This window comes from Chiloscyllium plagiosum, chromosome 1, assembly GCF_004010195.1.
Source record: "Chiloscyllium plagiosum isolate BGI_BamShark_2017 chromosome 1, ASM401019v2, whole genome shotgun sequence".
Taxonomy (NCBI): domain Eukaryota; kingdom Metazoa; phylum Chordata; class Chondrichthyes; order Orectolobiformes; family Hemiscylliidae; genus Chiloscyllium; species Chiloscyllium plagiosum.
The window spans coordinates 130,036,010-130,060,234 of record NC_057710.1 but is presented as its reverse complement, the minus strand read 5'-3'; the positions used below and the strand labels follow the sequence as shown (position 1 = coordinate 130,060,234).

The 24,225-nt window shown below is 39.7% G+C and overlaps 1 protein-coding gene across 4 annotated transcripts in view; it reads right to left on the bottom strand.

Annotated features, from left to right (window-relative positions):
* prss12 (serine protease 12) overlaps positions 1-24,225 on the bottom strand; it is a 141,392-nt gene that overhangs the window by 71,084 nt on the left and 46,083 nt on the right. For all 4 annotated transcript variants that reach the window (XM_043696805.1, XM_043696809.1, XM_043696814.1 and 1 more), the window contains exons 3-4: positions 21,938-22,110; positions 21,213-21,363 (exon numbers count right to left, since the gene is read on the bottom strand). In XM_043696805.1, coding sequence (XP_043552740.1) covers positions 21,213-21,363; positions 21,938-22,110 — 324 coding nt within the window. The remainder of the gene's footprint in view (positions 1-21,212; positions 21,364-21,937; positions 22,111-24,225) is intronic.

The following is a 24,225-nucleotide window of genomic DNA, read 5'->3' as shown; positions in this document are numbered from 1 at the left end:
TAAGTTGCTGATTGATTTCTCCTGGTTGTTACAGGATCAGTAGAAGTGTTTGGTGATTTAGACTGCTACTCTACAGGGAGTGGTGTGCATAATGAACAACTTTGTTTTCACTTCAAGGCTACTGTTCAGAACACTTGTTTCCAGTTATGGGTGTTGTAGAGCCATCTGGTCTATCTGCAAATTCAACAGTGAGATTGAGCACAGCTAACGCAGGAGAACACGCTGCTCAAAGAGAGGAGGGGAGAACGAGCAGAATGGCTCTCAGTTGGAGGCCATATCCAACCAAGATCTTTAGGAAACAATGCTATTGCCTCTTAATAATGTGAGATGTCACAGTTTTATGAAAGATGATTTGACTGAGCACTGCTACTTTTTGCAGGTAGACCTGCAGCCTCAGAGCAGGATGAGGAGAGTATTGTGAAGTAGATGTAAAGGTGACTGTGACCAGCAAGCTGTTTGTGTCACAATCCTTTCAGCTGGAGGTGGTGAAGTCCTTAACATCTCAACTGCTGCTGTAGTGACCTCACTGATGTAACAGAAGAGGGGTATATATTAGATGATTACTTTCATAGAGAAGCAGGAGGAATATGCTTGTGGCTTTACCAAGATAGCAGGTTTCATCACAGTGCAGGATGTCACTGATTGCACATGTTTGTGAAATGCAGATATGGATTGCAACTGCAAACAATTCCACTCGCTGGATGTACGGTTATTGTGTGACCATTATGCAAGTAAATGGGAACCATTGCATAAAGCCAGAGAGTGGATCCACTTACCTGTAAAATAAGGACAAGTTAGGGTTTAGGCTACCTTCTTAATATATTTTGAGGAAGTTTGGTCTGGTCCACAACACTGCATCCTGGTCCTCAGAATTGTATTTCTGGTATTAACCTCCCATTGTCTTGTCTGAGTTTGGTGGTTGGTCCTCCTAATCCCCAGTGGGTAATGGACCTCTCCCTTTTTATTCACCACCAGCATCAAGGTTTCCAATGCTATGTTAGAGAACATTGAAATCTGCTTTCTGCCAAGCTGTGAAATTCCTCTGTTTATTCCAAGTCAAAGTCACTTGGGCAATGCATTTTGCTACGTTCTTCATCTAAAATGCACTTCCCTTTAAAAGGCTGCCCATTTAAAAAGCATGAGTTTGAGTTGATGACAGTGTTTTGCTACTCTGCACTTTCTACTCAGATTCACAGACACTCAATAGAGTCTTAGTACTGCACACATGCTGTGATTGTCCAGATATGCAAGAAGCACAGAATTTGCTTGTTCCATCTTTCAAAAGAAACAAGCAAGGCTTAAACAGTACCTGTGCCCAGCTTAATTCAATTTGTTTCCCTAAATGTTAAAATTCTGAGTAAATCAAGACATTTTCATTCAATTATCGTTTTAGCAAAGATTCAAGTCCAGGAGTTGAAACCTGCATTCATTTTACACCTTAAATACAGCAAACAATATCCCCAATGTGTCACCGGGTCGATGCTGAATTAAGAATGATGAAACCTAGACAATAAGGTATGTTTCAAAATAAAGGGGAAGTGGCAGAGAAAAAGAATGTAAGGGGGATATTTTGAAGAGTGGGATCTCTAGACTGAAGAAATGACCAGCAATGATTTGAAAAATTGATTATTTGAAGGGGTCCTGAACTGCTTAGGATGTTGAAAAGCAGAGGAATAGGGCCATGTCAGGATTTAAACGTGAAGATAACTCTGAGACTTTGGAGCAGTGTGCCAGATTAGGGTAGGAGATAACGTTAGAGAGATGAATAAAATCCAGTCTCTATGACAAAGTGGATCTAGGGTTGGAAGCTCATTGTTAAGGCTGGAGTATTGTGTGAAACTTATAAAACACTGCAATAGAAACAGTATTGAAGGCATGAAAAAGTTAAAAATGGACTTATTGAAATGACCCAGTGCTGATAGTGTATGGTTATGTTGAAAAATTTGAAAATCAAGGGTTATCTGCACTGGAGCAGAGAAGATTAGTGGGAATTCAATAGGAACATGAAAATATTTGAGAGAATAAATAGTGAAAGATTATATCCACTGACCATGAAGAGGTTTCACAGGGATCTAAACTCACATTAATACCAGAAAGCTGAAAGTGGGAAGTTTGACCCTGAAACAGTTTAGTAGAATACAAAATATCTAACCACAAGTGGCTATTGAAACTGAATCATTTATCACAGTTAAGAGGAAGTTTCTTAAGCACTTAAAGGTGAAAGATATTAAAGGATATACCTGTAATGCAAGAAAATTAGGCCGGACGAATTACAGAGCTATTATCATTGCAATGGTAAACTGAAATGTTTTCATTGTTTACAATCTATAATCTTACACATGCTTCTTCATCAGAATGAAACTGCTTGGATAGTACTTTTACCAATATTAGAGAGCACTAGTATTGAGAACTGCAGTTTTAGTAGAATCCCCACTCTGCTATATCTTTAATGGGGGCATTCAGGGCGAAATGAAGTATGTAGTGAGCAGAGATCACTTCTGCCATTTCATTTTCAACAGATCACTCCCAGCGGAAATAAAAAAAAAGAAGTTGCTCGGGAAACTCAGCAAGTCCGGCAGCATCTGTGGAGGGAGAAACAGAGTTAGTGTTCCAGGTCCAATATGCTTTTTCTTCTATCTTCACAGATGCTGCCAGATCAGTTGAGTTTCTCCAGCACTCTTTTTTTTAAATTTTGGCCAAAAGCTCCTATTGGTTTCCAAACTTTAATCCAAAGGATATTGAAATTCATGGACCCCTCATAATTATTTTCCTTTAAATGACATGTTAAATAAGTTTTTCTGAAGAAGGGCTCATGCCCGAGACGTCGATTCTCCTGCTCCTTGGATGCTGCCTGACCTGCTGCACTTTTCCAGCAACACATTTTCAGCTCTGATCTCCAGCATCTGCAGTCCTCACTTTCTCCTTTTAAATAAGTTTAACTTTCACCGGATGTAATTCTTTGGTTCTATTCACCAGCATAATTAGCACCTCCCTCTAATGCCTGACAAATGAACTGAGCTGTACCATTCTGGCTACATTTTCACCAGTTATTTAATCAGGACTGGGTATGAACATCATTCGCTTTCAGTCGGCACTTCAGGCTCTGTTCAAAAATCAAAAGTTGATAAGGCCTTTTCAGGAAAGGGCACTGAAGTTGCAATGCACAATAATCCTACAACTGGTGGAAGGAGTGCTGATACTGGAGTCAGAAGCTGATCTGTAGTCCCCAGCAATAGAAGTACGCAGCCTTTCATCAACCATGCTGCAATCACTGGGATAGCACTGACTGGGAGTACTAGAACACATCAAGGCACATACCATACAGGTATAAGGAGAATGCATAAGATTTTGAATGTGGGGTTTAGATTCGAGTGGTGCTGGAAAAGCACAGCAGGTCAGGCAGCATCCCAGGAGCAGGAAGAACGATGTTTCGGGCAAAAGCCCTTCATCAGGAATGGAGGCAGGGAGCCTCCAGGGTGCAGCCCCTCCCCACTTATCTCTCCACCCTGGAGGCTCCGTGCCTCCAATCCTGATGAAGGGCTTTTGCCCGAAAAAACGTCGATTTTCCTGTTCCTCGGATGCTGCCTGACCTGCTGTGCTTTTCCAGTACCACTCAAATCTAAACTCTGGTTTTCAGCATCTGCCGTCCTCACTTTTGCCTTTAAGATTTTGAATGGCTTGTGGTAACAGAAGCATTGTGGGATAAAGGTGGCATGAAATCCTGTTTTGTGCTGTCTTTTATTTCATGAATTGGGACAAGGGGACATTGTGATTGCCTGTACCAAATGGATGGAAAGGTCAAGAAGTGGGATTCCGGTGATCTAAGGACTTGCTCATGGAAACCAGAATCCAATGATTTGTACATGAGCACCTGGACCAGATGTGTGAATCCTGAATGTCGGATCCCTTCCTCATCTTCCCACTCCTCATCTTCCTTCTCCTTAATGTGGTGGACAAGGACCTGGTAGAGTGGGCTTCATGATTGTCATGCTTGAAGGGATGGCTCAGAAACCATGAACTGTGAGACATGCTCGAATGAGGATTAAAGGATTCCACTCTAGTGGTCCAGATAATTGAAATATTGTCTGAGGATGCTGATGGCCTGTTATCCTGGATACAGCTTACTATGAGAGCATTGTCCATTTCTGGGCAGTTTGTGGAGGAAGTGATTAGGAACTTAGAGTAGCTATATCCTATTGGCTTGCAAATTGCTGGAATAGCTGACAAAGATATAATGAATACCATACAGGCAAAGCAGACATTTTTGAGCATAATAGTTTGAGCATAGTTGCACACCTCTTGTGGGATTAACAAACGATATTCTTTGCTGTTGAGTTGCTGTCTCCACAGAGGCATAATATGTAGGTCAATGGCTTCCAGCTACATGGAGAGTCCTATTAAGCTAACAAGACCATGTGCCTGCACCTCCTGCTTCACTTTGCTTACAGACTGAGGAACATTGTTCTTTTTCCTTGTTATGATGTGGAGGTGCCCGTGTTAGACCGGGGTGGACAAGGTCAGAAGTCACATGACACCAGGTTATTGTCCAACAGGGTTATTTGAAATCACAAGTTTTTGGAGCGCTGCTTCGACAAAGGAGCAGCACTATGAAAGCTTGTGATTTCAAAGAAATCTGTTGGACTATAACCTGGTGTCATGCGACTTCTGACCTATTTCCTTGTGTACAAGGCCTCACTGATCCCCATGATGTAGTGGTGATATCACTGGCTCCAGACTGGAAGATCTTTGTACCTCGAAACTGAGGGACGAAATGAGATAGATGTCACTGCCAATGCCATCGCTACCCTGCTCTGAAGCTTCCAATCTACTTCAAAGATGTGGCACCTTTCAGCGTCTAACTGCTTGATGAAGCATAGTCACTGGCTGAGATTAAGGTAGAAGAAGTGTTCCCTAAAGATCATCTGATTTTTGTTAAGGGTTCTCCCTGCTTTCTTTCTCTGAACAGCTTCTCCTTACTATTGCCTCTGTTCAGCCACAATCTCAAGAGGCACTGCCATGTTGCTTCCAAAGTTATGATCCCTTGCAACTGTAAATCCACAGCACTCCCTCCAAGAGTCCAGCACCACTAACTTCAGGCTGAACGCCTCCGCACAGTACTATCATCAACTGCAAAATGTCAAACATACCTCACCTGAAAGTTACTTGGTGATCTGTCTAGCCAGTGCTTTTGAAGATGTGGTTTGGTTGGCAAAATATACGTTGTACAAAATGGATGTTTACGCAGCACATCAATGTTAAACACTGGCTGCTGTTAAAAACTGCCCATTCTGCACACATTTGGCATACACCCAGGATACTGCTGTTATTGCCCTTTCTAGATGGCAGTGGATGCACACTGTTATACAAGTCATTGGAAGCTGATCCAATACTATTTTTCATGTAACCTCCATGCTCTCAAAGCATAATGATACACTGGGGACAAATTTTGAGTGCATTATCTCCGGTAATGTGACTCAACCCTAGACAAGATTTCCTTGCCCAGTAAAAATCAGATACACAGAATATATCTTACTACCCATGATCAATATGGTTTGGAATTAAAACAGATGTGTTTTCTTATGCTTTGATTGTGGGACCCAATTAATAGTTCCAATTACAAATTTTTATAAGTTTAAAATAAAGAAGGTTATTTATTCACACACACTTACTCTGAAAGTAGCGCAATGTTATCTATTCAATCTTACACATACTTGCACACAAAAAAATAGGTTTCAGTGAAAGTACTACAGTTTAAACTCGGTCAGCTTAGCTTCTAGTTTATAATCTCCAATCTCCAAAGGGCAAGACTGACTTCTGGGCTGGTTTCAATGACTTACTGTTGAAATTAGGGTCAGGTAAAAGGAAGGATTCTGACCAGGCTGTAATGTTCCTTGTAGTCTACTTTTTAAGACAGAGGTTCTCAGGTGAATTTTAAACTAGAAGAGGTTACATAATTTGCTACCAGACATCACAAAACTTGGTCAAAGTCTGTTGAAATTGCTGGTTTTGATAGCTTCAGTGTTTCTAACAGGAAAGCAGCTGTTAGATTTTTTTGAAAGGCAGACACCATAGTTTCTCGTTCTTTTCTACAAATTCAAGCTCCTTTCCAAAGTATGAATAGTGGGTTTGTGTTGCAACGACCTGTGCTATGGTTTATCCCCTGTGAGATTCTCCCTATTCTGGTTTGGATGGGGAAACCCATAAGGAGACAATAGAAGGTTGATAGTATCTATTCACTTTATCTCTACAAGTTGAGTTTTGACCTTCCCTTGTGTCCAACATGAGAGAGATAAATAAGCAATCTGAAAATTCTATTGCCATTTTGTTTTGGGCTATTGTAAAAGAAAGATGTATGAATTATTTTGATAGCTGTTGAATGTCCATTTTTAACTCAGTCCATTCTTTAACTTGAGACTTGATGCTGTCAAATAAATAAAGTCATATGAGTTCCAACTGCCATTTATTAGCTGATTTGAATCTAGTTTTTAAAAAGTATTGATAAAAGTTCATAATATGATATCTCTGTATTGACTATGACCTAAGTAACAAGGTGATATGGAAAAGGTAAAGTATCATTAATTTACGCATAAGATAATACCTTAATGTAGAAATGTATTATTATGGATAAATCACAAATTCCTTTGTTACTAATTGATGCATTATGTCTGAGTAATCAAAATTGAAATTGTGCATTAATTGTCCATTAATACTGAAGGGGTTAAGAAATGGTCTTCTTTAAATTGCAGCTCCAATAAATCTGTGTTATTGTAATTGGAGATGTCTTCCCGTGGAAATGGACACCGGAAAAGCTTCAGTGGCATGTAAGTTAGTCCAGTTTGTTTTACATTAGTGTCTGCCAGTCTGCAACATGTGCTAAATATGGAAAACAGGGCCTGTTTTATCTAATGGAGCAAAATAACTAGGAGATTCAGCAGGTTGAGGAAATGAGCACCTCGAAGAATGAGAAGATCCAAAATTTGTGATAGTATTATGGGAATGGAGTAAATCAGTCAGACCTTCAAACTTGTTATACCATTCAGTTTGATCTAGATTGATTTGTACCTCAACTCTGACAACCTATCATTCATTATATTCTTATCTAATTGAAGTTTGTTATTCTTGGTCTTAAAAATGTCAAATAACACAGCATCAGCATCCTTTTGGGATAGAGATTTCCAGGCCTTACACTATCCTTTGTGTGATAACGTGATTCTTGATTTCATTACTGAATGACTTAGTTCTAATTTTAAGATAATGCTCCCTGTTCTGGATTCTTAGGAGGAAATTGATGCTTATTGTCTAAAAACTGCGATAATTTTTTAGGAATTATAAATACTTCAGTTAGCCTGCACCTCAACTTTCTAAACCCAAGGAAATAAAAATTAAATTAATGCAATTCAACCTCGTAATTAATTCAGTTCCTGGTCTGAGCTAAATAAGTAATGCAAAAGCATCCAACACATTGCCTGTGTGCCAAATCTGTCCCACATGCTCCTTTAATCTGAACTCCAAAATCTCTGTTGGCTCTTCCCAGATGTACAAACTAATGGAGGCCTGCAAAGCTGAATTTAGTGTCAGCCCTTTCTTGGGTATGTTACCGTTTTATTGTTATAACAGATGTGCTGTTTGCTAAATAGAAAAATATAGGTAGTGATGTAAGTAAACAGCTGAGTCTATGAGCTGGTGGAGAACATCAACTCATCTTATTGAGGTTCTATTTCTTTTTCTTAACTTCCCAGTCATGGTTTAGAAACAGGCCCTTTGGCCCAACCAGTGCACACTGACCCTCTGAAGAGTAACCCACCCAGACCCATTTCCCTCTGACTAATGCACCTAACACTATGGGCAATTTAGCATGGCCAATTCACCTAACCTGCACATTTTTGGACTGTGGGAGGAAACCGGAACACCCAGAGGAAACAGGGAGAATGTGCAAACTCCACACAGACAGTCATCCGAGGCTGGAATCGAACCTGGGACCCTGGCGCTGTGAGGCAGCAGTGCTAACCACTGAGCCATTGTGCTGCCCCTTACAAGACCACTGTCTCTAACCACTGAGCTATGGAGCCATGAACAATGGTGATCAAGTTATTAGTTAAAGCAAACATATTATACTTTAAAAATTAAGCTTTTGTAAAGTGCGATTTGCCATGGTATCATACACATCACTTGCACTTTCAAAGCCATTGATAGGAATTGTTTGTTCAGATTCAGATGCCTTTAACAGAGTAGCTTTCAAATATCTTCTGAATTGGGTTGCTCAGAAATGTTAATACAGCTCTGGAGTAGATAAGACTTGAACCTGAAGCCTCCTATCCCAGAGGTTGGGATACTGCCAATGCATTAGCAGAGCCCCCAAGTTTCTTTTATTCATTCACAGGCTGTGAGCATTGTTGGCTGCCCACATTTATTGCCCAATCTATAATTGCCCAGAGGGTAGTTAAGAGTCAATCACATTGTTGTAGTCTGGATAAAGGGTTTAAGCCTGAAACATCAATTGTCCTGCTCCTCGGTTGCTGCCTGATCTGCTGTGCTTTCCCAGCAACACACTCTCAACTCTAATCTCCAGCATCTGCAGTCCTCACCTTCTCCCTGGAGTCTGGAGTCTGGAGTCATATGTAGGCCAAACTGGTTAAAGACGGATGTTTCCTTCCCTAAAGGACATTATTCAAGCAGATGACAATCGACAATGGATTCATAGTCATCATTAGACTCTTAATTCCAGAATTTTATTGAATTCAAATTCCATCACCAACTATGACCAGAAGTAGCTTTTAAATTGGTGGGAATGTAAAATATCTGTTAATTAGTTTCATGGTGGAAAAGACCCCCCTTATTTCTGGAAGACCTTTCTTCCGTCTAAGAATTAAGACCCACAAGAGAGCAAGTCTCTTTCACCAAAACTCAAGCAGCCTTAAAGCTTTCAAAAGCTAAAGTTTCCAGCTTCACACCCCTGGAAGAGTAAGAATTATAGGGTGGGAGGATGTAGATAAAAGGGTTGAAGGACTTAATTGGTTTTGTCTATAGGGATCTCACTTTTATGACATATGGTTTTATTTTGTGTTCTCTAGGCAAGAGGATTTTGTTTTATTGTGAAGGACGATCCTGCAAGTATTTGTGTTTTAGAGTTTGAACTTTCTGTACTGGAATTCATTTCAGGGTTTGTATGTTTGTGCACTCACACTATACATGCCATTCATTTTAAAAGCTGCATCTAAAGAAAATGCTTGATATCTCTGCAGCAAGAGAACTGGAAATAGCCTCAACACCATCGTTGTTGCCCTTGGTCAGATTCAGCTTGTGGCCTGAAATGGTCCTACAGAGCTAAGCAGTTATGAGCAAGCATTAGCACCAGTTTTCTCTTTGATTATCTCTAATCATCAAATACTATTTCATTTGCCCTTCTTCTGACTGGAGTCACCCAAACTTCCATGGTAACCATTGATCTTTGCTGCAAGTAAACGTGTGGGCATCAATGGTGACAGAATTGTCACTTCCTCAGTACCTTCAACAGTTAAGAGTCTGCTGTTCCACACCATCTGGGTTTATACCAGTGGAATGGCTACTTTAGCAAAGGTATCAGAGATTACCCTGCATCACTGGAATTGTATTAATGCAAAGGGTCAAAGCCTTGACTTTGAAAAAAGAAAACAAATAGAAGACTGAAAACTGTCAGAAAGAGAATGGAAAATGTGTTTCAATGTCATTTGTAATCAATCATTCTTAACAAGGGTTAATTGCAATCAGAAAGATGGCTTTCAAAAGCTTTTCTTTCTGCTAAAATTCCAGATACTATCTTTTGCATTGGGTCAGTGAAAACTTCCAATCCAATGTTAATATTTGTGAGTTGAGAAAAATAGAAATAAACTATTTCTGAAATTCAGTGGTACATCTCTTACTTCAGTTCTCTTTTAACGTGATTAATTTGCAATCTGAAATGAATTATCATTCAAAAATACTACAGTATGACTTTGAATAAATGAATTGCCATATTCCCTGCCTTTGTTACTGTGGCAATCCATTACTTCTGCTCCAAGTCCTACACCATGGATTGGGAGGCAGAGGGATATATTTTCTCAATGAGTGAAACAAAATCATGGATTTGGCAAGAAATGTTTTTCTTCTCCATGGTTACGTAGCCCCTTGTGGAATTATTCTGCAAGTTAGTACCAGAAACCAGACTCCTGTCAGAAGCAGGGCAACTGAAATAGTTTTTGATGACCACAGACAATCAAAGAGAAAACTGATACTAATGCTTGCTCGCAACTGCTTAGCTCTGGAGGACCATTTCAGTCTAGAAGCTGAATCTGACCAAGGGCAACAATGCATTGTAGTGGGTAACTGAAATTGTGTACAGTCAAATCATGGTGATGGCTATTGAGTAAGGTAATGGTTCTGAAACAGTCAATGTTGAAGTTGCATTAGCTCCACCCAACCTGATGATATCACACAGTCATTGGATGGAGAAGCAGTTAGTCTTACACAGAGTGCTGATGGAAATAAACATGACATACCTGATATCTTTTTATGCCTGACTAGTTGAAGGTAATTATAACTATTGTTACCATGCAATAAATTATATCTTGTCATGTCTGACTTCTTGTTAAAACACTGCTGTGATCTATTCTCACCACTGATAATAGATCTTAGGCTTAGCATAGAAAGAAAGATTGGTGAGAGGAAACGACTCAGGTTACAAACCACCAAGGTTAGTAATCAGAAGATTCAATGCACCGGCACTGATGGTATCTGAGAATACAACAAAGATGATCTCAGCATTAGGATAGACCAAAATATTTATTTTCATCTGAAATTAGGAGAGTCACTTTCCAACCATTTGAATTACACCATACATCTCTGATATTTCTCAATTAGTAATGATCTTGGTGAACAGTATGCAAAGGCATTCACTAAATGATCTCCTTTTTTGGCTATTTTATGATTTTTGTACCCATTGCACATTCTTTGCCTTTCCTAAGTGGTCTCCACAAATTGCTTTCAGGGAGGCGGGTTTGCTCACCTATTGCTCTTGGTTTGTGGGCAACAGATGGCAACAATGTGCTTTGGTTTAAAAATACTGTTAGAGTTATATCTGTATAAAAAGGATTCTGACTAACATTCAGTCAGTGGAATGTAGACGAAATATTACAGCGCACACTGAAAGATGGTAGTGGCTGGACCCAGCAACCATGCAGTGACGACTCCTTTCTAGAGATTTTAAACTTGCTGTCACCCCATTATATCAGAAAAAGAAGCAATATAACAGCCAAATTCGCCTCACAAAGTCCGTGATGCTCTTTTACACCACTCTACACATGTTAATGATGTCAAACCGGTAGAGTCTTTGTGCCTTTACTATTAATTTGATCTCACTGACTGAAAAATAAACCAGATGGTCTGTGTTGAATTTAGGTTCATGAAAATAAATGATCCAGTAATCTACACCCACCTGCAAATGCATATACACGCGGCTGATTCAAAAATATTTCCACAAATGAAAGCAGCATGAAGAAACAATAGTATTTAGTAATGAATGAGTTAAGGTAGTTCAGATGGGAGTGACAGTTCAGTTAGCTGACCTCAGACATGAGGCTACAGTGCATAGACAGCACAGATATGATAATATATCATCTTCTAAATGTCTGCGATTTGAATAATTACCAGGCGTGCTGTGTGCTGGTTGAACAAATGTTCTGTCCTAGCACAAAGGGCACCCAGTCACCAAACCATTATTCACTTCTGGAGAGTAAAATAAGCCGATTGTACTTGTAAAGTTAATGGGTTGAATGTTTGAAATTCTTCTAGCCTGATGTGAACCCCATACTACAGATTTTCTGGTAATTTGGAATGAAGACTGAAGTATGTCTTAACTGTGGTCAGTCCAGTCTGTAACAGGTCGATATAGTGATACAGTTCTAAGATATGTTAACTGGAGCTGTGACATCCAGTGCAAGTTTTGCAGAATCAGTTTCAAAAACATCATCAGAATCGGTGCCTAAAATATAAAATGATTAGCCAATTCATCACGCTAAGGGGTAAACTCTCGCTGTTCTCCTGCACTTATGTTTTTACTTTCCTTTCAAACAATTTTCTCATGGCTGACATCCAGGTTGTTTGGATTGTGTGAAATGGCATGCTTGAAAGCAACATGACATTTTTAATCTAAGTTATCACTGAGGATTTCAACAAAATCAGCACAAATAAATTGTGCAATAACAAAAAACACTGACTTTCTTTCCAAACTTCTTGAGCAGGTGACTCAGTGGTTAGCACTGCTGCCTCACAGCGTCAGGGACTTGGGTTCGATTCCAGCCTCAGGTGACTGCTTGTATGGAGGTTGCACATGCTCCCTTTGTCTGCGTGGGTTTCCTCCAGGTGTTCTGGTTTTTTCCCCACAATCCCAGGATGTGCAGGTTAGATGGATTGGCCATGCAAAATTGCCTGTAGTGTCCAGCGATATGTAGGGTGGGTGGAAATGCAGGGATGGGGTGGGTATGGATGAGATGCTGTTCAGTGGGTCCGTGTAAACCAGATGGGCCAAGTGGCCTGCTTCCACTCTGCAGGGATTCTATGCTTCTAAAACCAGAAGAAGGAATTATCGCTGATGAGATGCTGAGATAGATTTTGACAAAAAAGGAAGAATGATAGAAATTATATCTGAAGTATACAGTCATCTGTTGAATCAATTAACACAAGTATGAAAGGCATAAAAAGGAATTACAATGGAATTGTATGGAGGTTGCACATGCTCCCTTTGTCTGCGTGGGTTTCCTCCAGGTGTTCTGGTTTTTTCCCACAATCCCAGAATGTGCAGGTTAGATGGATTGGCCATGCAAAATTGCCTGTAGTGTCCAGCGATATGTAGGTTGGGTGGAAATGCAGGGATGGGGTGGGTATGGATGAGATGCTGTTCAGTGGGTCTGTGTAAACCAGATGGGCCAAGTGGCCTGCTTCCACTCTGGAGGGATTCTATGCTTCTAACACCAGAAGAAGGAATTATCGCTGATGAGATGCTGAGATTGATTTTGACAAAAAAGGAAGAATGATAGAAATTATATCTGAAGTGTACAGTCATCTGTTGAATCAATTAACACAAGTATGAAAGGCATAAAAAGGAATTACAATGGAATTGTTTTCAGGCAGAAGAGAAGATCACATGTGTGTCAAGGTTTTGACCCTGCTGAGCTCTTTTTGCCAGCACTTGACCCATATCTCTCTAAACCTTCCATATTCATGTGCCCATCCAGATGCCTTTTAAATGTTGTTATTGTACCAAACTCCACCATGTCCTCTAGAAGCTCATTCCATACACGCACCATCCTCTTTGTAAACAAAGTTCCTATTGAGTCACTTTTAAATCTTTCCCCCTCACCTTAAACCTCTGCCCTCTAGTTTTGTACCTTCCCACCCAGGGAAAAGACCTTTGTTTAGTTACCCTATCCATGCCCCCCATGATTTTAAAGATCACCCCTCAGCCTCCTATGCTCCAGGGAAAATAGCCCCAATCTATTCAGTCTTTCCCCATAGCTCAAATCCTCCAACCCTGGCAACATTCTTGTAAATCTTTTGTGAACCCTTTCAAATTTCATAACACCCTTGGTATAGCAGGGAGACCAGGACTGAATGCAGTATACCAACAGTGGCCTAACCAATGTCCTGTACAACTGCAACATGATCTCCCAACTCCGCTACTCAATGCTCTGACCAATAAAGGTGTATAGGATGGGCTGAAGGGCTAACCTCGTTGATGATATTTGACAGCTGCACGACCTTGAATGTGTCTTATAAACATTCCTATAGGTGCCACAGATAGCACAATCAAAACCTGTTTCCTGTACATGCAAACAGCTTGTTTTCTGTATCTGCTTATCTGCGCTGGCTGTTTGTTAAGCTGTATAAGAGAAATGGTTTCATTCCAAGTGGTCGGACTTTGCCCTGAACTGAGATCGCAGAGGGTGCCAGGAACAAACCGAAGCTTCCAGACCAGCCATCGAGCAAGGCATCACCAACGGGCAGGAGGGCATGAGCCTCATTGCTTTCTTTTCTTACTTTTTAATCTTTTTTATTTCTTAATAGGTGTTCATTTTTCTTTTCCCCTTTCTTATCCATTTTTTAATTATTACTTAATAAATGTTCATATCTAAGTAAATTTATGTTGTCGAGACTTCTCTTATCTACATTTAACCAAATACAAAAGAACCGTTTGTGTTCCACGACAAAAGGCAAGCATACCAAACACCTTCTTCACTATCCTATCCACCTGTGACACCTCTTTCAAGGAACTATGAACCTGCACTCCAAGGTCTCTTTGTTCAGCAACACTCCCCAGGACCTTACCATTGTGTGTATAAGTCCTGCCCTGATTTGCCTTTCCAAAATGCAGCACCTCACATTTATCTAAATTTTAACTTTAATTGGGCCATAAATAGTCATAGCAGATGAAATAATTATCCTTAGTAGGTTGGTGCAGAGGCCAGTTCTGAATATACTGAAATTTACAGTAATTAAATATTGAAATATTAAGACATTGGGCAGAATCTTGTGCCCTCACCATGTAGTGAGTTTTGTGGCAGACAGGCATTTAAACTGGTGATGAATGAGGAGTGAGGACACCATTTTCTTCCCATCTCTACCCCAATTGGGTCCCTTGTGGAATATCCCTGTGGATAGCTTTTCCACCCTGCTACCAATTGAGGCCTTTGTTCATAATCAATTCCCAAGTAAGGGTATCATCATACTGCTGCTGGTATTCAACCAGCAGCATGTAGAACAGGCACCAAATACTAAACTCCTTGTCAGTGCTCTAGAGTACAACTATTACAAGTGAGTGTTTTATCCCTGCCATGCACTAGGTTCCTTTCAGAAAATGTGATTCTGGGGATAGAACATAGTCAGAGAAAGCCAAGAAATCAAAGTTACCCTGACAAAGAGGTTAATGATGTGGAATAGTCTATAACACGCGAGAAATCTAAATATTCCTAAGGGAAAAATGTGATCCAGATAATACGTTAGTAAGCTGATACTTGCATCAAAGGTCATCTTGTGGATTTCAAGTTGGACAATGGGGTGAGTGACAAGTAGTGAGCTATGAATAAAAAAATACCAAGTATAGTCAACAAGAGCACAACTATATAGTCTAGGAAGCATAATGTATTTCTGAGCAACTCTCCCATATAGAAGATTCCAGACAGTAGAAAGCCTATAAGTACATCTCAATCAAGGATTATTGCTCTTGATTAAAAACATGTACGTTGCCGACAATTTTGTTCAAATAGCAGAAGGTTTTAAACTAGTTAATGTCAAGGAACAATGAGTCAAGAAACAACTAGTCAAAGATTCATAGCAGGACCCAAATAGAAAGCAGAATCCATTAAAAAGAGCTGTATTTGCTTAAGAGATTAATTTTATGCTGTCAGAGATGGGAACCAATGACTAAACTGGTTTAGCAGAAATGTTTTTAACTACTATTAAACTGAAGACAGTTTAGAATACTAGAATCATTCTTGTCTTCATCAGAATACAAGATTTGCAAGAAATCACAAGCAGTGAGGTAGCCAAGGAGTAGTATCCCAACTTGAACTAATGTACAAATACATAATTCCTGCATTTCGGAATGTGACATAATGTTGCGAACAAAGAGTTATGACACATTCAAATCTGATGTTTGATACTGAGGTGACTCAATAGAGACAAGTTGAACAAAATATTTTTTATCTTCACCAGAAGAATCCTCAGAAACTGTGACAGAATTCATGCCAAGTAAAAAGCAAATCTCAAGTAATGGAATTAAGGAAGAGAAAAATGGACAAATGAAATAGCTGATGGAGAATGAGAATTTCGAAACCAATTAATAAGTTGTAGTAAAGAATCTATATAGTTCAGCACACATCTACAGCAGATTCAATTTAAAAGTCTGTTGACATAAATTCATGATCCAGTGTATATAACTCCATGGAAGCCACCACTGAGAAGGGATGAGTAATGTCTGTCCCACCCATGTAATGCTCTCTACAACCTCTTCCATCAGGCAGAAGATACAAAAGCTTGAACACAAGTACCAACAGGTTCAAGAACAGCTTCTTCCCGGCTGTTATTAGACTGATGAATGGACTGTCTAACTTCAAATAATGTTGATTTTACTTTGCACACCTCTTGTGTAACCTTATTTGCCTCACTCTGTCTAAGCACCCTATGATCTGTATGTCCTTGTTTGCTATGATCTGCCTGTACTGCTCGCCAGACAATGCTTTTCACTGTACTTAGGTACAAGAGACTACAGTAAATCGAATAAAATCAAATCAAATTAAATCAGCCTTCCACTCAGAAAACTGCCAGTTTTCCTACTCCAAAGAGGATGTATTTGAGGAGAGGAGTGAAACCTCCAGTTGGCCTAAATTGTAAACTCACTGACTTGGGGGACATGCATAAATGGGAGAGAGGGTGGGGCTGGGGGGAAGGTAGCTGGGAATGCAATAGACGGGTAAAGGTGGCAGTGAATGTGATAGGTTGAAGAGGAGGGTGGAGCTGATAGGTAGAAAGGAAGATGGACAGGTAGGACAGTTTAAGAGAGAGGTGCTGAGTTGGAAGGTTGGATCTGGGATAAGGTGAGGGGAGGGGAAGTGAGGAAACTGGTGAAATCCACATTGATCCCATGTAGCTGGATCACCAAGGCATTCAGAAATTAGATGCTAACATACAATAAACTACTCTTTGTCCAATATATGAATCTCTTCTATTTGAACCAATAGCTGGGAGATAGAAAGCAGATGGCTATAGGCTAATCAACCTAACATCTTCTTTGGAAATTGCATTATTAAAGAATAGCAGGACATTTAGAAAGCCATAATGTAATTAGACAAACTCAATGTGGTTTTGTCAAAGGAAAACATGCTTGACTGATTTATTAGAGTTCTTTGAGGAAGTCATAAGGAGAGTGGCTCATGGGGAACAGTAGATGTGATATAATTGGATATCCACAAGACATTTGGTAAGGTATTGCATAGAAGGCTACTGTACTATGTAAGAGCTCATGATGTTGGAGTAATATATTAGCATGGGTAGCAGATTATTTACTTAATGAGAAGCAGAGAGTCAGGACAAACAAGTTAGTTTCAGATTGACAAAGTGCAACTAGTAGAGTGTTACAGGAATCAGTGTGGGAGCTTCAACAAACAACATGTCAATGGTGGCTCAATGGTTAGCACTCCTGCCTCACAGCGCCAGGGACCCAGGTTCAATTACAGCGTTGGGCAACTGTCTGTGTGGAGTTTGCACATTCTCCCCAACTTTGCATGGATTTCCTCCAGATGCTCCAGGGGAAGACATGTACATTGGGGAGATTGGCCATGCTAAATTGCCCACAGTGTCCAGGGATGTGCAGGCTAGGTGGATTAGCCATGGGAAATGCAGGGTTACTGGGATTGGATGGGTCTAGACAGGGTGCTCTTCAGAGCATTGGTGTGGACCTGATGGGATAAATAGCCTGCTTTGACACTGCAGGGATTCTATGATTATTTGAAACTGGAACTGGACATTCAAAATGATGGAATGTTATGTCATGACCTCATGTCAGGGTCAAATATGAAACCAAGTTTGTGAGCAGTCTAATTCAAGAGAGCGATGGAATTAATAGCAAAGGAGCAAAGTTTTTGTCAGAGAGACAACAGAAAATTTATTGAATCTTCTTCAGGCAATAAAGGCCTTGACTGTGTGCTGGAGAATTCAAAAGATCTATTCTTTCAGCCAAAGTAAAATGACGCACAGTTTACCACATCATACTTAATCTACTAATTGTTTGACCGCTCACTTAACATTTCTTCCAAGTCTTTAGCATAGATTATAAACAGTTTGTATCATTGAATCTCTACAGTGTGGAAACAGGCCATTTGGCCCATCTGATCCACACCAACCCTCCAAAGATCATCCCACCCAGACCAACCCTATCCCTTAGCCCTGCAATTCGCAAGGCCAATCCACCTGGTATACACATCCCTGGATACTATGGACAATTTAGCATGACCAATCCACTTAACCTGGACATCTTTGGAGTGTGGGAGGAAACTGGAGCACCCAGAGGAAACCCACTCAGACACAGGGAAGAATATGCAAACAGTCTACCCACAAACAGTTGCGGGCCCTGGCACTGCGAGAGAGCAGTGCTACTGAGCCACTGTGCCACCCAAGATTACATCTACCTTAGCTGACCTGTTGTTGAACCCTCTCCTATGCATTTGTTAACTCCAGACTTGACTATTTCTAAGCACTAGTGGTTGATATCTGCATTAACTTTAGGTCATCCAAAATTCTGCTGCCCACATTCTAACTCACACCAAGGTCAATTCTACCATCAACTCTGCCCTCACTGACCTACACTGGCTTGTGGATTAGTTTCCCAAATGTTTGATTTTGAAATCTTCTGGTTTTCAATTTCTCTCCCTAACTTGGCAATCTCTTCCTGCTGTATATCCCCTGAGGAATCTCTGGCCTTCAAATTTTGCCCTTGGAGATTCCTGATTTTAGTCACTCCATCATTTTTGTTTACAAGGCCCTAAGCTCAGGAATCCCTTCTGTATATATCCCTGCCTCTCTACCTCACTTGCCACCATTAAGATTCTCTTCCTGCTTTAATATCTCTTTATATTTTCATATTTTTTCACATTTTGTTTTATAATGCTCTTGTGAATCGCCTGGAGCTATTTTATTTTGTTAGAAGGTGTTATATCAATACAAATTGTTGTTATGTTGAGGCGAGTAGATTTGCTTACTATATGTTGTAAACTAACAAATATTGTCCTTGCATTGTGAATATTTTGCAGGTAAAAGGTACAGTCTGTGAGAGAAGGGAAAGATAGTTCAGAGACTGCACACCTTGCTCGACTCCAACTGAATGTGTTCCCCTTTTGCTTGTTTGACAATTAGGCTTTACTGGATAGGAAATCTCAGCAGAGTCCACATTAATAACCTTGAAGATTTTGCGAAGCTGAATTGTTGGATGCTTTTTGATCTTACTCAGCAGCTAAACTATGGTTCAGGATACCTGTCACATGTTCAGCCATAACACTGGTGTCAGTGTGAACCTTTTGAAAGTATCCCCTTTTACTCATTCTGATTATCTCAGAAATTTCATAAGCCAAACCTCCAAAGAATAAACATGTCCCATGACCTAACATTGCACTTTAATGTTAGGTTGAAAACTCCAGCCACCATAAAATTGAGGTGGTATAATTGCTGTCTGGAAGGCAGCAATGATACTATTTTAATGATCACAGATCACCTATGGATTCATTGAGTGGAACCTCTTGCAATTTATAAAGACAAGGAAATGCAGAGCACTAACCAATAAAGTCACCAATAAAATGTTACCTGGATTTTATGGAATCCTGCTATGTGAAAAGAAATGGTCTCACATTTTGCTGAAAGTTGTTCATATTGGAAACTCTTAGTGTAGACATGGTCCCAAGCTTCAGATAGCATTGATAGAAAGGGCAGGGAATTAAATTATAGATGTTGCCCTCCTACTGTGTTTTTCCAGATGCTCATTCCCTTGTGAGTGCTCAGTCAATGATCCTGGAGGAAAATAAACCAAAAGGCCAGGAATGGCTCTCCTAACTCACCTGCATGTCCCTCCTTTCTGTATCTATTGCAAACATAGACCTAGCATCACATATTTCACCTTCCCTTGTGGAATTGTGTGAAACAGACAGTTGCATGATGGGAAAACTGGCCAACCCCTGGTTGTAACACAACACAAGGTAAGACTATAAACAAAGGTCAAAGCATTGCTAACCTCAGCAGGACTTGAAATAGGCTAAAGCTACATAAATTCTTTAACCTTGGTAGACCTCAGCGAAGCTTGATTCGCTGGCTCCACATAAATCCTGGGATACCAACTAACCCCACAAAATTTTCTGAGCCCCCAGCAAGGACGAGATTATGAGATGACGTATGTGGCACAAGGTTTTGGGAAGTCAATATGATAAACCTGTAAAGTAATAACACAGATCATAATTCAATGTACCGGTCTAATGGATGACTAACCCCTAGTAATAGTTACTGGTAGCTTTCATAAGTTTTAAGTATGAAGATTCCTGCTTTTCTCTCTGTAAGCACAAGCTTGTGACAGAGACTCAGGGTTGTCATCAACTCTCTCTCTTTTCCAAGTTCAGTTACTCTGCATGCAGTTTCCTTGTTAATGCAGACCAATTGTTTTGTCGGAACGCGTTTTGTTGAACTTTTGTTGAGCTTGTTTAGCTCTCACAGTTCTGTAGCTATTTTTAATCCATTTCTACACCCTCATCTCCAGGGAAGTATGGAAATCCAAGGGCAATATGAAAAGGACCATGGCCTGGTAAAACAATTCTCTTTTACTCAGCTCTTTTATACCTAGCAAAATGGCTATCTTCAGGGATCAAGGATCAAGAAAATTTATCCTTCAAGTTTACAGAAATAAAATACAGCAGATGCTGAAAATCTGAAATCAGATTGAAGAGTTACATTGGACTCAAAACTTTAGCTTTCATTCTCTCTCCACAGATGCTGTCAGACCCGCTGAGTTTTGCCAGTACTTTCAACCTTCAAGATGTTTGATCAATAAAGTTTCAACTTGTGCTGTTTTCTGATGCGTTCCAAAGTGAATAATGAAAAGTGAAGTTTAACATTTGGTGGCAATAAGAAAGCTATGGACGCAGATCAAATAAACATTAAGCACCTCACTGAATGGAAGAACGATCCAGGAGGGATGTATAATAGGCAACAGATCTACCACCAGCAAATTTTTCCACCACTCTCTGGCATTATTCCATGTGCTTACTTTGGAATTGCTTACAATTCTGAATAGTAAGAAAAATGGAGAAGACAATATTACAGGAAAATTTGTACAATACCTATTGTAATGCAAATTAATTGCCTTCTACTTTTGAATTATTTAAAATGCTGAACAGTAAGAAAAATGGAAAAGATAACATTACAGGGGAAATTGTACAACACATGCAATGTGGAAGCAATATATTACATTCCACTGTATGAATTGTCAATTTACCACTTCCATTCTGTGTGCAAAGCATTTATAAAGTATAAGTGTTTAATTACCATAGTGTGTACCTGGTACTTGCAGAATAGAAACTGTAAATATTAGTTTGAATAGATGTATTCATTGATTTTTCTCCATCCTTGCATTTCTCATTATAATAAAATAGCAGCAGCATCGTACTGACCTTATTCCTAGTTGCCTGCAGACAACTTCAGCATCAGCTTCATCCCAGTGGTCATCACACACCGTTCCCCACTGACCTGAACGATAGACTTCCACACGGCCTTCATATTCAGAACTCCCTCCAACCAATCGAATTGGAACAAATACAGGTGCTAAAATTAAACAGAGACATGCTTTGATGAATAGCTTCTGTGGCATTGTCCTTTACGTCCAAACTTAGCAATATATATCTATGCACACAGATACACTCAGTAAAACATGCATTTCTTTATGCAAGGATTGTCAGTATCTATAGTATTTTTGAATCACTTATTCCACAATTAAGTCCATAATGAAGTTGCATAAAAACTTAAAGATTGTCCAAAGATTTCCTAGATTTTACTGATGATCCTAATTAATTCATCTTACAATTGAAAGTAACATGGAAAGCAGCAAGCATAATATTTAGTTCGAGGAAAGGTCAATTAAATCTAAATTCTAACGTGTGTGTGCTAACTGTTCTCATATTGTTCAAGGGAAAAATGCTTGAAGGCATCACTGGGTGTACATGGAAAAATGTTTCTAATTCCCAAAACAATCATCACTCAGTATAATCAGCACATGGACAGAACAAAGTATTAGGTCCAGTTGTTCTTTGACTCATTGGAACATTACAGCACAATGGAGTATTTTTCCTAGAATTTATTGTGACAAATCACTAAAAGAGTTGACAACTTATTTCATTACCTTTGGGGGGATTGCATGTAACTGATGCTGCCCGTTTATAAAAACAATCCCCACGCTGTCTAGTCTCCTTCACACACTCAAATAAATTGTGTTCATCACCTCGGCACTGAACGTTACTCCAATGAATTAGTACCAATCCAGAAACAAGTACTTGTCCAGCATTTCCACTTTCACTGAATAAAATGAAAAGTTATAGAGTTACAAATACATGCAAAATGATAGAAAGACATTCTAATAATATTCTAACAGATGACACGTGCCTCTCAATGTATCTTACCTGGAATTCTTTAAGTTTATGCCTGAATTTTAGTGTCTCTTAACTTTGAAGTAATATTTCCAAAGGGGTTTTGAAATTCCTTGACTCTCTCATTATACATATGCCAGAGAGCTAATAATTGTACTCCTCTTAGAAATGCCAGGAGATCCCAAAGACCTTATTACACAGATCCCTGTCAGAGGCCTGATGTACCAGGTTGCTGCATAACAGAAATAGCCTCCAAGCCTGACTAAATGGTTAGAAGAAAAAGTGTCCAGGGATATGCATGCTAGGTGGATTAGTCATGGGAAATGCAGTGTGATAGGGTAGGGGAATGGGTCTGGGTGGATGCTCTTCAGAGAGTCTGTGTGGATCCGATGGGCTGAATGGCCAACTTCTACACTGTAGGGATTCTGTGATATGTATTTAATTCCATTGCACTATGAAAACTGTCCATCCACACCCAATCCATCCCACCCCCACCATGATACAGCTGTTTCCTTTCAGAGTGTCATATCCTGAACTGTCACAGACAACCTTCATAAATACTCAAATTGGGGACCCTTCCCTTGGCCCTCCAAACATTGATTGAGTCAGGAACTGAGGACACCAGCAGGCAGATTCCAGTCTTCATATTTCTATCAAATACCAGCAAGTTTTAGATCCTAATTAAAATCCTTAAAACTTCCCAGCCTCACTTTTTGAATTTAAAATTTGTTTTATAAGAAAGGCTTGGAAGTCTTAATTTGTTCATTGCTTTTCTCAATCTAATGACTTAACATTGTATTAAGCATGGTTTAGTATAGCAGCTAAAGACAACAGAATATTAACTTACAAGATTGAACAATTTGACAAAGCAACTATAGCTTAATGTACAAATGACTGTAGAAATTATCAGAGTTTATTAAATTGCTGAAAAAAGGCATACATGATAACATAACAAATGAAAATGATCAAAGATTTGTCTTTATAGCTGCCACATCACCTACTGCACATTTGCAGTATTTTCTATTGATACTGAATACACATTGGGAAGGAAACTATTATTCAACAAATTGTAAAGCCACATCTGGGATGCAGGCTGCATATTCTACTGGTGACAGTGTGGTGGTAGTATTTGTATCAAGACCATAACACACAAAGCACAGTATGACTGAGTTATAATAATCATTTTTATGAGTTGGAAAATGACTAAAATGCTTCACCCTCCAGTTAACACAGTCTAGTAAATCCACAGGTTTTGAACTTTAAATTGTTCTGAAGTGCTGCAGGAAACAAATTAATTACTAAATGGTAGCTACCACTTAAAAAAAGATCAAATTTAGCCTCAACAGACATTGAACAGTTAGGAATAATGTCCCAATGTTTAACATTAAGTAATTTAAATGTATTATTTACAAGTGTGTGGCAATCTCATTGCTACCTGCAGGAACAGTGATATTTCTTCTCCTAGGTTCTTCTTATGGTCCAAGGACACCCCAGGCAGTGTTGCGAGCTGGTTGTATGGAGAGGAGAATTAGGAGCAGCTTTTGTATTGTCAGGTTGGTTGCAATGTTTTGCCAACCAAAGACTGCCAAACAGAATGTCCCAATTAAATATAAACACTCGAGAGAGAGAGAGAGAGAGAGAGAGAGCTCGGTCAACTTGTAACTTTTGGGCAGCATAGTGGATCAGCGGTTAGCACTGCTGCCTCACAATCCCAGGGACCTGGGTTCGATTCCACCTTCGGGTGACTGTCTGTGTGGAGTTTGCACATTCTCTCCGTGTCTGAATGGATTTCCTTCCAGATGCTCTGGTTTCGTCTCACAGTCAAAAGATGTGCAGGCTAGATGGATTGGCCATGCTAAATTGCTTGTAGTGTCCAGGGATGTGTAGTTTAGATGAGATAGCCATAGGAAATACAGGGTCACAGCAATGGGGGAAGGGGCAAGGGTCTGGCATGGATGCTTTTTAGAGCGTTGGTGTGAACTCAATGGGCTGAATGGCCTGCTTTTATGATTCTTTCTATGACTTTTGACAATTTTCAGAGATT